General features: G+C 61.3%; 1 protein-coding gene across 1 annotated transcript in view; it reads right to left on the bottom strand.

Moving 5' to 3' along the window:
* The window catches only part of PEPD (peptidase D), a 114,254-nt gene that overhangs the window by 16,071 nt on the left and 85,163 nt on the right, over positions 1 to 13,020 (bottom strand). Inside the window, exons 10-11 of the mRNA XM_033843973.2 lie at positions 8,296 to 8,364; positions 6,763 to 6,840 (exon numbers count right to left, since the gene is read on the bottom strand). Of these exons, the coding sequence (XP_033699864.1) occupies positions 6,763 to 6,840; positions 8,296 to 8,364 (147 nt within the window). The remainder of the gene's footprint in view (positions 1 to 6,762; positions 6,841 to 8,295; positions 8,365 to 13,020) is intronic.

Below are 13,020 nucleotides of genomic sequence, written 5' to 3' on the forward strand. Positions count from 1 at the left end.
TCCACCGCAGGCAGAAGGCCTACGAGACGGTTCGGCCAGTGATGTGAGGCCTGGGGAGGGTTTGGGGGAAATGCTGCAGTGTTTATACGAGGGCCGCTGTGTACGCAGGCTGCAGCTTCATTCTGAGCTCCAGGGCCGTTGCCTCGCTCTCAGCTACCTCTCACCCCAGATAAGGCACTGCGCATGCACCCGTGTGTGCATGCACTACCTCAACGACCTATGCGTCACAGTCGCAGCATTTCAGACCCCAACTTGCAACCGCCCCAGTCTGCGTTCCAGACCAGGCTGGGGGATTTCTGAGCTGCGGGAAACTCCTGCTTCCCTCCAGACCTCAGCATGAGACAGAGAGGGAGGCGTACTGGTCACTTTCCCGTTCATGTGCCGCAGGCCAGACAAGACCCAAGGGCCACCCACTGGCTCCCAGCCAGACCTCTGGTGCAATGCCGAGCCCCAGGTGTGGCCGGCGGGGCAAAGGCCACCACTCGGAGCCTGGAGGCTCCCTCCGTACCACAGGCTGACTCACCAAGCTGCTCTCTCCCCGGAGAGACTGCCTTCTGGGCATCCCTGTTCCCCAACCCAGTCACGGGACAGCTGTTCCTGTGGGGCCCGGGCAGACAGGGAGGTCACCTAGGCAACCAGCTCCAGGACCCCCAGAGCCAGCACTCGCCAGCACACACGGTGACAAGAGCAGGCACGTGCTGTGGGCCTCCTGTGTCCAGTGGAACTGTTGTTACCTTTCTACAGATGACATGGGGAGAAGCAGAGCACCAGTGTGGGCTGCGTCCCCAGGAAGGACATTACTCGGTACCCGTCTGACCTATGTGTGGGACACGGCGGGCGCCCACCCGGGGTTGGCTGCTGCCACAGCACAGCGGGGCGAGGGCTGGGCGTCAGGGCCGTGGCCTCCGCGGGGGAGGCAGTGAGTCGGTGTCACGCGCACAGCACATGCTTCGTTCCACTTTCCGGTAAGTGGTGTCCCATGGTATCTGTGAGCACCCGGGCTGTCTGGACTGGTGCTTTCACACTGTGAGTCGTGACGTCAACTGCGTGGGATACAGGGAAGGAGCATAAACAGACAACACAGAACGGACAAAAACCCCGTGGTGAGGGTGCCTGGTTACCATCTAGGCATGTCTGTTCCCCTGGTCCTGGGTTATAACGTAAAGGCTGCTTCAACCTGGACGGCAGGTGGAAGGCCACGGCCACTGGTCTGGACAGATGGCTGACCAGGGCCTGTGCCCTCCTGAGAGTGTTCTCTTGCCCCAGGACTGGGGCATGTCCTTAAGACCATCCAATCCTCAGGAGGGGGCTGCCTGGTGACAGCTGCGTTGTCCTCTGAGGAGACAGCCAGGCGGGTGCGGGCGGGGTGGGGGTGCGTCTGGGCTGGACCTGGCATCAGGAAGCTGGGCCTGGAGGTGACACTCATTCCCTAAAGCTGACCGAGGCCTCAGGCACCAGGACAACGGGGGCTTGGGGACACCTCAATGTGGCCTCTCTGCCAGCCGGGGAGGAGCCCTAGGCATGACTCACCCCTCCGTGGGCAGCAGCACACAGATGCCGGAAAGACATCAGACCAAGTGGCCCCCAGGAGTGGGCAGGATCGTCCCATCCTTGCCTGAGATGCCAAGGGGGCTGCCGGGACCCTGGGTGAGCAGCGGGCACCCCGCAGCCCGCAGGGGTCGGGGTGGGATGTCAATGACGGAGACACAGGCTGTCGTCCCGGGCGCCATGTGACGGAGGGGGTGAGGCGGGGCCACGCTTCCCAAGCAGTTTACACTAACATCTAGTCCACACCAAACCTGTGGGACGAACAGGGAACTAACTCGAGAGAAGGGCAGGGAGAAGCCAGCCGGTAGTGGTGCCAGTGGCAGGAGGAGGGTGGCCAGGAGGGGAGAGAGCTGCCCCAGCCGTGCCCCCTCGTGGGCCTGGCTCCTCCTCTGTGGCAGGAAAGGACGGGGCAGCCCGGGCAGCCCTGCAGACAGTGTCTGACACCACCTCAACTCGGGGAGCAGCAGCACGCACCACCCTCAGGCCAGCGACACTTCGGGTGTCTTCCGGGGCCTCCCTGGGAGGAAATGAGTAGCCCTTATTTCTCTGGGCTTCGGTCCAGGAGTGCTGTGTCAGCCCTCCGCCAGGCAGCAGGGCAAAGCCGGGGCTTCAGGCTGACCGTCATCGGGGCAAGGAGATGGAAGGGGCCCTCGTCCCACTACAGGGAAGGAGAGGAAATGACACAGGCTGGCTGCTGAGGGACGCGCTGGGACAGGCGTCTGTCTCCCCCACTACCCGAGCTGGCCGCCCCCCTCCCATGCCCCAGGACACAGAGACCACAGCCAGCAGAGATGAGCCCGGCAAGCACGTCCTGAGGCAACGCTGCCCTCTTCTGGCCAGTGTTGGGAGGTCCGGCTCGCCACCCACCAGCCACCTGCTGTCTGCCGCTGGGCAACCCAGGCCGGGGCATCCTTCGACTGGGGCAGCTAGAAGGTTCTGATAGGGGCCACAGGGCACGCTACCCCAGGGACCACTCCTCCGCCACCTGATCAGATGGTGGGAGAGGGAGGAGGTGGCAGGTGAGGAGCGGTGTCCCAGCTGTTTTCCAAATCAGACCCCACTGGACGCAGACCCTGGACCCTCCCTACCTCTGCCCCCTGGGGTGTGCCTGCTGGGCCCAGAGGAGGCGGGGAGTCTAGTGCAAGAGTGCATCCAACTCAGGGTGCACTACTTCCCTGGGGACTTAAACGTGGACAGTGGCGCTCCCTGGTGGCCCACAGGCAGGGCACCAGCCCTTGGCGCTTCTACCCACCTTTGGAGACTCTGGTTTCCAAGCCCAGGCTGGTTCTGGGAGGAGAGGGCAGTGCGTGAGGGCTCAGAGGACCGTCACCCCAGCCACTCCTGTGCTCACAGGGTCAGGACTGACTTGGTGGTGAGGGGTTCTCCTGGGGCTCCCACCCAGGAAGGGCCTTCGATGACGTTCGACACTGTCCCGTGTGAACTCGGCAAGAGCATTAATTAGAAGCGCGCCGCACTCCTGTTACCCTGCTTGCTTTTGCCTTAAAATGAAAACAGCAGCTACTGGCTTCTCTAGGACAGCAACTTGGTGACGGGGTTCATGGTGAACCCCGAGGGCCACAGCAGGAAAGGGCTCTCAGAGGCAACAGCAAAGCCCCGAGAGGCCCCACAAGAGGCCTTGTGCCTCTGAACCAGCCAAGAGGGAGGAATGTGGGGACCTGAGGCCACGTCCAAGTCCCGTTCCCTACCCCGGGATCCATGCAGAGCAAGCGGGGCAGCATCCCGCCGAGGTGAATGGCGGGGGCTGGCGTGGCGCGAGGAGGGGTCCCCCAAATCCTCTTCTCAGCTCTCGGGGGACGCTGCTGATGTGGAGTAAGAACCAGCGCGTCTAACGTACGGGGCCCCGATTTCCCGGCCCAGCTCCCGGGAGGCGCCTGGTTTCAGAAGGACAGAGGAGCAGACGGTGGCCCTGGCCGGCTACATGCTCCACCTGGCATGCGCCTCGAGGACAGTTTGGGGGCTGAAAACACAGAGCAGGCAACCACGTGACCAGAGAGCTGCCTGAATACACTGGGCCCGGCACACGCTCTGCTGGTGGCTCTCGCCTCCAGTCTCCGTCCTGGAACCAGCTGCTGGAAGGCGGGCCTCAGGGGCACAGGTGCGCTGCTGGCTCTGGGGATGTCGCCGTATTGCAGCTCTCTCCTGCCAGGAGCCACCTGTGCGGGGCTCCACACTCAACGTTTTGCCCTCATTATCCCAGTCCTCAGAGCTGGGTGCTGTCTCTCCCCCAACGATGGATGGAGAAACTGAGGCTCAGAGGGGTGGCCATTCAGCTAGGGAGGGGGAGGGCAGGGACTTGAACTGGGGACCTTCTGTGTTCATCATCACACGTCTGGGACCAGAGGGAGAGGGATGGGAAGGGCTGGCTGCCCCCTCGGCATCTACTCCTCACTTTCTCCAGCAGAGTCTGACTGTCCTGGACCAGCTCCGGCCCCCGAACGGCCCCACTCCTAAATGTTAAACTCTCTCTGGGGCATTTTCACCCGACATCAAGGAACGGAGACCCAGCGCGTACCACCCGATGGGCACCTGGAAAACGGTCATGGCTCTGGGCGACGCTCAGCTTCAGGGAAAATTCTGCACCATGCTTGTATTTTGGTTTTGTACCTTATGATGAAGTGCTGTGGATTTTATGTTGGGATAACAGAGCGCTCTGTTATTTACCAAACACAGTGGGCGCTTGGCAGATCAATTTCAATAAAACAATGGATTATAAATGCCGCCAGCAACCTGGCAGTAGCAGTAATCAACAAAACATGTTGCTCTAAATGCTGCATAATAAATTGACTATAATACACTCATAATTATTCTACTGGCCACATTTCAGAGTTGGCACCAGAAAACTAAAATCACCAGCTTGGGCTTGGCATTAACATCCGTGGGATTCCCTGGATCACTCCTGTCTCTAAAGCTGCGACCAGGAGACACAGGTGCCGCACACTGCCTGGGAGGCCACAGCGTCTGGACGTGTGGAGGAGGCCTGCTGCGTGGCACCCCTGGTCAGCCAGGCCCCACCGCGCCAAGGGCCCCTGGAGCCAGCCTCTCGTGGGGGGAGGACGGCCACAGGACGCATAAAGAGAAGAGGGGAGAAGCAGTCCTTTCCTCTGGGCCGTGCCAAACACAGAGAAGAAAGACTCAGAGCCACGTGGCCCTGCTGCAGAACCCTCCGACAGGGACAGCTGGGGCCTGCTGGTGTGGCTGGGGTCTGCCTCTGCCTGGGGACTGGGCTTCCACATCCTGGCCCAGCCAGAAGGGGCCGCAGAGTCAAAAGCGTTAGGAAGGGTTCTATGAAGCGTGAGTCCCTGAAGACACCAGGCGATCTTCCTTTGGGGCCACCAAAGGGAAGGACCCCCCCCCACTTTCCTTAGTCTCCAGCGGAGTCAAGCCGGAGGCAGCCGACCCCATCCCCAAACCCTCTGGCTCTGCACCTGGACGCTCCTGTGTCTCAGTGACCTTGCCTACATGGTGGGGGGGTGGCGGGAGAGTGAGGGGAGGGGGAGACACCCACTTCATGGGATCAACATGAGCAAATCTACATCAAGAGCTGTCCCTGGCACCAGGCACAGGGCAGAACCCTGTCAAAGTTGCTGCACGCCCTTGGCCCCTATGCCAGGAAGGGCGTTAGACACTCTGGGGGTGGGGGTGGGGGTTGCAGTGAGTGGCAGTGGTCTCTGTGTCCACACTGGGTGTCCCCCTCTGCGTGCTCCCGTCCCTGTCCTGCTGACCCAGGCCCCTGAGAGAGCGTGTGTCCACCCAGCACTTGTGGTCCCAACGTGTCCCTGCTGCCGCCCAGTGCAGGGCCAAGTGCTGTGTGCTGTCTCCACCGACAGCAAGTAAACTGAGGCCCAGAGTGGGAATTAAGAGGCTTTGTTTCCTCCCAGAAGGCTGAGCTGGGCTCCTGCCAACAGGGGCCAGGGCCAGAACATCCATCCAGCTCCTGACCCTGGGTGAGTGGACACCGCAGCCAGTGGGTGCCTGGTGCGCCCTGCAGCAGGGGCACCCTGGGCTTGGGCGGGTTTCTGAAAACACTGGGCAGTGACAGCTCAGAAGCAGGCATCCCTTGGCTCACATCCCCCGGTGGCTGTGGGCCAGGGAACCCCGTGTGCAGCCTTCCCCACTCCCTGCGTGAGGCTGGTTCCTGGCCAGTGTTGCAGGCAGGACCGGAATGCCAGCTCGGGGATGGAGCCTAGCAGGGCACGTGTGCGACCCGAGCGGGGGCACGGCACTGGCGGGAAGCAGTGCGATGGAGCCTGGCTCAGGTGCCTCAGCAACAGGAGGGAAAGGCACCAAAGGACCAGGTGGGACAGTGCGCACCCCTCCTGCCCTCCTCTGCGGGTCGGTGACCACAGCAAGATGTCTGCAGGCCAAGACAGGTGGTCCCGTGGGGCTGGTGGCCTCTGGACGGCTCTCGGGAGCCTTTGGCAGCCTGGACTGGCTCTGCCCGACATTTGGGTGGTGGAGAGAACAGGCGGGCAGTGCGAGCGCCCGTGAGCGGAGGACAGGGCCGGCCCAGGTCAGTGAGGCGCCCACAGGCCCCTGCCAAGGCCAGAGCGCCTACCCAAGAGAGGGGCGCGTACGCCCAGCACGAGCCCTACACACTGGGGTCTGGGAGCAGGGTCTGCGACTCCGCCTGCTGGGCACAGTCCATCGGAGGGCTGGAGGCTGTGGGTCCTGCCCACGTCTGCTCAGTCACGGCTCCGTGGGGAGCAGGGAGCACATCACACTATGCTCAGCAAAGCCCTGCCAACAGCCTTGAGGGCCAAGCACCACCTCTGACCTCCGCTCGTGCCAAGGAGCCTTGAGGCAGGAGCTGGCAGGTTCAGAGGGCGGGGGACTCCCTAGGGGTCTTCTCCGCTCCGAACTGAGATGCCCGCCCTCCCGGCACCAAGCCAGAGAAGTGAGCGTGGTGGGTGCTGGGAGACGGCACAGGCCCTCCTGAGGTGGTGCCTTACCCGCACGACACAGGGCCCCCGCTCCCCTCTCTCAGGGCCGCCTTGGTCCCGGAGAGGAGGCTACGTGTAGGCCAAAGTCTTGGCACAGAAGTCTGGACCCAGAGCAACGGGGGGACCTCACCGTGGTCCGCCTTCTCAGGGTGGGACCGAGAGGCCGTGGTCAGCCACCTTTGGGGCTGAGGCCCACTGCAGCCGCGCTGTTCACACGCAGAACCAGGGCAGCTTGGGGGCTGGCGTCACTCACCACATGTCTCCGTCCTGGATGGTCTTGTCGTTGGGGGCCCCGGCGTGTCCGTAGTGCAGCACGGCCGAGTTCTCACCACTGCAGAGTACCAGGGGGAGGTCAGCAGCCCATCCTCACCCAGCAGGCCCCGGGCGCCAGCACCCCAACTCCCTGCCCCAAGGGCAGTGCTGTCCACCTTGCAGCAGGGGCCCAGGGCCGCTGGACCAGGTCCACAGCCTGAGGTGGGGGTGAGGGGCAAGGTGACCCTGGCCTAGTGCAGTCACACGGCTCTTGGCCAACCTCTGGGCTCACGGCGGTGGCGCTGGCAGCGCTCCCCTGGCTGAGGTGTTCGGGTAGGTGGCCTTGGCGCTGGGGATGTGGGCCTGATGTGGGAGCGAGGGCCTGCGGGCCCGGATAAGGGACTCCAAAGAAGCCCTTATTTCCTGGTGACTGGCGGAGAGGGGAGGCCCAGTGGGAAGGGCCGGGCTGTGTCAGGGGGCTGCCATGGAGGTCCACCAGGCCAGGGCCACAGACGGTGAGCAGTGGCACCTCGCCCCTCTGCTTGAGAACACTTCCCTAATGAGCGATGCCTTTAAGAAAAAAAAAACTTTTAAGTCTGTCGAAAGGGAAAAAAAAAACCCACTGGGTGTAATATTTATGGTCCTGTTTGGGAGTCTTAGGAATCATAAAAGTAGAAATAATGATTTTTCTCTCTATCCGCCAGAGAAGAACATTTCCAAGGACTGAGATGTTCACATGTATTATTCATGTGCCGAGGACGTGCACAGCAGCAGAGCTGCCGGCTCCATCCCAGCTGGACAGGGGCCAGATCCTCTGACCCAAGGGGAGAGCACAAGGAGACTAGACGGGGTGAGCCTCGGGGACGAGGGGGCCGCCCACACCCAGGACGTGCCCCTCAAAGCCACGCAGCAGTGCAAACTCACGGCCATGAGCTGCCCCTATACTCGTGGTCATTTCCACCCTGTGTTTCCAAAGCACACCCGGCCAAGTGCGGGTGACACACAGGACGCACAGAGCCCCCGCCCCCAGCCACAACGCGCCACACACAAACACGCCTGCAGTGACACCCTGCGCGACAGAGCCCCAGACCCACCCACGGCTGCGCTGTTCCCCACACGGCCACACACACGCAAAACCGCAGCCTCCGGCACTGACCCAGCTCCTTCTGCACCGCCGGCACACAGAAGCTGGCATAGCCTGAGGTCACGGCCCGGTCCCCCATGCTGGGAGCGTGCCTGTGTGGAGGGGGCGAGGAAGGCCAGCCCCAGGAGAAGCAGCCAGCTGGAGACGGGAAGGGAGGGCACGGCAGTGGGCAGGCCGGCTCCCCTCCTCACCCGGCACTGCCCAGGACGGGCAGAAGCAACCTCTGCTCCCAGAGCCTTAGGAGGGGAGAGCGACTTCTAAGGCTTAGGTGGGCACTGCCTCGGGCATAGGAGCAACAGGTGCGTTTAAGCTGGGAGGACGGTGGGGTCCCCTCGCTCTCCCTAACCTCCTCCTGTGATCATTCCCATGCGGCCCAGGAGGTGCGCTTACCTGCCGCAGATGCAGGTGTAGGAGCTGTGGCGCATGCCACCCCGGGAGAAGCAGTAGTGCTCGAAGAGGCTGCGGGGGAAGGAAGACACGTCAGAGTAGAGTCACCGGAGCACGCACGCCCCCCGCCCCCATGCAAATCCTCAGCCCAGGCCCTGCTCAGCTGCACCTGCAGGAAGGCCTGAACTCCCCAGCGTGGATCTGTGGCTGGTAACCTGTAGCCCACAGGCCACCGAAGCACAGAGGTCAGCGCGGAGTGGGGACAAGGCTGGAAGAGCTTGCCACTTCCAGTGCCACGGCGCTGCCCAGCCTTTCAGGCCCATCAGGAAGACAGCCCTGGTCCTGCAGGGAGATGGGCTAGGGCAGGGGCCACCTGCCTCTGCAGGGCGGGAGGGGGCGTCTCCCTGTGACTCCCTTCTCCAGTGGCCATATCCTCCCACACAAGGAGGGGCTGGGTGCACAGCCAGGGAGGGACGAGAGCTCTCCCAGCCCCAGTGCTGGACTCACCCAGGCCCTGAGGCTGAGCCCAGGGAGGGGCGCAGGGAAAGGAGAGCGGGAGCCACTGGGCTCTGGCCTAGAGGACGGCGTTGAGGGGCAGGTCCATGTGCAGGTGGAGAAAGGCAGGGTCTGGGGGCAGGCCCAGCTTTTCCCTACTTGTGCCAAGTAGCAAACCGGCTGGCCCCCTGGACGAGCTCCCACCTGGAGCAGGGGAGGCCAGGAGAAGGTCTAGAGGGAAAGACGAGACCTCAGAGCAGGTCGCCGGTAGCCCACCCTTGGGCTGAGCCCAGACAGAGACAGAGCCAGGGGAGGCCTCCAGGAGCTCGGAGGTCAGCAGAGCCTGGGAAGCCCCAGGGTGTGACAGAGGTCAGAGGATGAGCCACTGCCACATCAACACCATACGAGCAGCGCTGAACCCTCGGGAGACCACACTGCCAACAGCTCTGGAGATGCCAGGACCCTGCCCCTCCCCCCACCACACACTGCAGGACCTGGGGGGTGGGAGGTCATCTGGGCGTGGGACTCGGCGCTCCAAGGCCCCGGCCTCTGCAGAACCCAGCCGGGGAGGGGGGCAACGGTGGGGGGCTGCCCTCACCCCCTCCCTGAGGCCTGGGCAAGAGCTCGGGCCCAGCCTTCCGGATGGCCTTGGTTGGGAAGCAGGTCCAGGTGGACCCCACCCTACCCACTGACTGCCAGGGCAGGGAAGGCCGACCACAGGGCTGTGCTCAGAACACCAAGGCTGCCTGTGGGCACACTAAGTGGCAATCCTGCCCTGCGCGTTCTAGGCCTGTTTTAGAGCACGTCTGTACGGAGGCGTCTAATCTTCCAGGCACTATAAACACAAATTATGCATAATTGTTATGATTCGGTATTAAGGAGTTGTTATGCATGAACAGTTCTGCTATATTCAATCAGCTTTCAGACTTGCTTTACAAATCCCACAGAATAATTGTGTATCTGCAAGTGAAATATTTCCTCAACACAAAGGATTTCAGGAACCGCCCAGGGAGGTGAGGAAAGCCACGTACGGCATCAGCTGCCCCCGTATTCATGGCGGGAGCGTTCAGGCGGCTGCCCCCAACTTCAGCCTCAGGACGGCCAGGCCAAGTCAGGGCCCTGAGGCGGCTCCACACCGCCCACCCAGACAACGGGGCCTCAGACACTGGGACTCCACACAGCAGCCCACGGTGAGTGGGGGATGCCGACGGGCCACGGAGCCACAGGGCTCCCTGTCCAGACAGAAGCAGGGTTCTGGGGAGCAGCAGCCACTCTCCAGGTGACGGGGACAGGCAGAGGGGTGGTGAATGAACAAATCAGAAGGTTCAGGCTGGGGAAACGGGGTGGCATCAGTTCCCCCACCTGCAGCCAGTCTCAGAAGCAGGTGTTTCCCTAACCCGTCATCTACTCAGTAGAAACAGCCTTCATCGCATGCCTTGGCTTCTAAGGAAAAAGCCTTTGAAAGGCATGACTCACAGAAGCACCAGACTAAGGAGTGGCCCACCCAGTTTTCACCTGCAAACTGCAGCGCGGGTTACCTGTCAGCCACACGATGCCACACCCACAAGGAAGAGCTGCAAAGAGGAGGGGAAACGCCACACGCTGGAAAGTCACTCTCCCTTAAAAGGGTTTAAGTCCTTCACGCTGGACTTTAGCATCTCCTTTTGTTTCAAAGGAACCTGTCTGACATGATACAAGAACACACTGATGCTCTAGCGGCATAACACGTGGACTCGACGGGCTGCGTTTTTTGCTCACACACCTCAAGGGCCCCTCTCCCTGGGACCTCAGCCTTGGGCCGTGGACACCTAAAGGCGCCCAAGTTCTGGGGCAAGTGTAGTGGCCCAGGACCCTGGGTCTGACATATTTCTGATTCTCAAGGCACGGGGAGTTACGGATGCTCCAAACTGGGGCCACAGGCTCGACGTGAGGCTCCCGCACAGCCCGGTCAGAGCTCGGCAAGGACAGGCCTGGAGGACAGACGGCAGCGGCAGCGGCGCCCCATTCCCACTGGATGGCTCACAGACCAGGCAGCAACGGGAGGACACTTCATAAAGACCCACTAGACCTTTACGGAGAACATGGCAAACTGTGAACCAGGTGAGGGTCCAGCTGACGCATAACCTGAGGGGCTGACACACGTCTATGGCTGCATTCGGCTGCGAGCTACCCATCAGCCCCTTGGGAGTCACAGTGAGATGAAGGCAGAGGATGCAGCTACCAGCCTTCCCACCCCCAACACTCAGAGGTGCTGGTTAAAAATCATCAGCAGAGCCACGTGCACAGGACAAAAGCAAAGTGTGGCCAGAGGAGACGAGGAAGCTGCTGGCCTTGCTAACCTGGAAGCCTTGGCATTCGTTGCCGTGTGGGGACAGTGAGAAGGCCCCGGACAAACCAGAGGTACGGGGCCAGAACTGAGAGCCCTCCCCAACATAAAGCTGGGGGCTGGGCAGGGAGGCACAGCCTTGGAGAAAATTCACCAGCACCGCAGGAGGCAATCAGGAAGCTTCCCGGGCTCCGGGAAAAAAATTAATGAACGTTCCCTCAGAATTCGCAGCATGGGTCTGTCCTCCACGGGGTTCAGGTTCAAGTGTGAACGACCTGTATGGTTTGGAAACCCCGAAGCCAGGAAACTAACAAAACACTGAGTCCCTGACTGGTGATACCTGGAGCCAAACTGAGCGGCCACACTCTCAACCCAGGCAGGAGAGCCGCGATCTGCCACAATCTCTGCGTGTGCACACACACGTACGGACACACGTGCACATACGTCTACACACGCATGCAGGTACATATACACACATATATACACACACCCCACACACTGAAGATGAACTCACAGTCTGAAAATAGTCCACAAGAGCTGTCAGACACAGCAAGCAGCAGGCTAGACCCTCCCAGGACTTCTGATAAAAGAACCATCAGATAGACACTATACACAAATATTGGATAATTAACACCTAAAAGTACAGTATGAAAACACAGCAGGCAGATGTTACAGAGTCACAACAGAACTGCTAGAAACGACTGATCTATCCATAAGAGGGCAGTAGTCAGAAAGACAGGCAGCAGTGTCCGCAGCCCCCGACAGCAGCCCCGCCTGCCCTTTCAGACAATCGGACTCTCACGTGCAGCACGAGGGTCAGGTGGGCCTAACCACCCCAGCTTCTTCCTGCTCACCTGGACGGAGGGTGGGTGGGGGGCACTCCGACCAGGCACATGGCCCACAGCCTCCCCGAGCAGCAGGAGGGGCTTCCTGACGAGCAGAGGGAAGGGCAGGGTCTGCCCAAAGCCCTGCTACCCGCCTTGCGGTGGTCCCTGAAGCTCCCCGACATGGCCATCCCTCTAACACTCTTGCCTATAAATTTTTCCCAAGCAAGACACAGGTAGAAAATGCTTTGTATCCAGGCATAAATGAGAACCTTTAAGTAACCTGGGAGAGTCTGTGCTGTGAATAACGACGTCAATGGGGTTCCTGTAGCGACAGTGTGGCAGGCCCATCCGCTGGTGCCTGGAGAGGGGTTAACAGGGCAGGGACAGCAGATTCCAAGGCCCAGATCTCCAGGGACAGTACTGCTGGGACTCCCCAGGTGCCCGCAAATCCAGCCCATGGAGCCTTCCTGGCCGCATGGCTTAGCTTCTGCCCTCTGAGGTGTATCATCTGATGAGGAGATAGCCACAGCCCTATACAAAACGCATTAGCTGCCCAAGATTATGGCAGAAGGGCTGCCCCAGGCAGCAAGGGTCGCCCAACTCTCAGTGTGAGCGTGAGTGCCAGCAGACGGGGCCAGCCAGGGAGGTCAGGGGCTGTGGGTGGCATCAGGCACCTCATGCCCTCCCAGGTTGGGCCTCGATGCATGTCCGGTTCCCAGGAGGCCGAGCCAGGAACAGGAGCGTGCAAGAGAAGATGGGCATGGTGGTGGAGGCCACCTGGATGAGCAGAGGGTCTAGGAGGGCAGGCGGTTAGGACACAGGGTTACGAAGGCGGGCAGGGCCAGAGCGTGAGGGCCTTCTTGCGGGAGGGAGGTACCGGGACTCGGTGGTAGACCGGGGGGGCTGCCCTGTCCCCTCCTTCCGCAGGCCCCCTGGTGAAGAAAGACACAGAGCGCTCCAGGGAGCCACCACGGAGAGGCTCCGAGCACGTTTTAAAAGAGCAAGTAGCATTCACACAGAATGACATCAAGAAGGGACGGATTTAAAGCCTTGGATAAACCCAGAGATGCATTATTAATA

The sequence above is a fragment of the Tursiops truncatus genome, chromosome 19 (genome assembly GCF_011762595.2).
Source record: "Tursiops truncatus isolate mTurTru1 chromosome 19, mTurTru1.mat.Y, whole genome shotgun sequence".
Lineage (NCBI taxonomy): Eukaryota > Metazoa > Chordata > Mammalia > Artiodactyla > Delphinidae > Tursiops > Tursiops truncatus.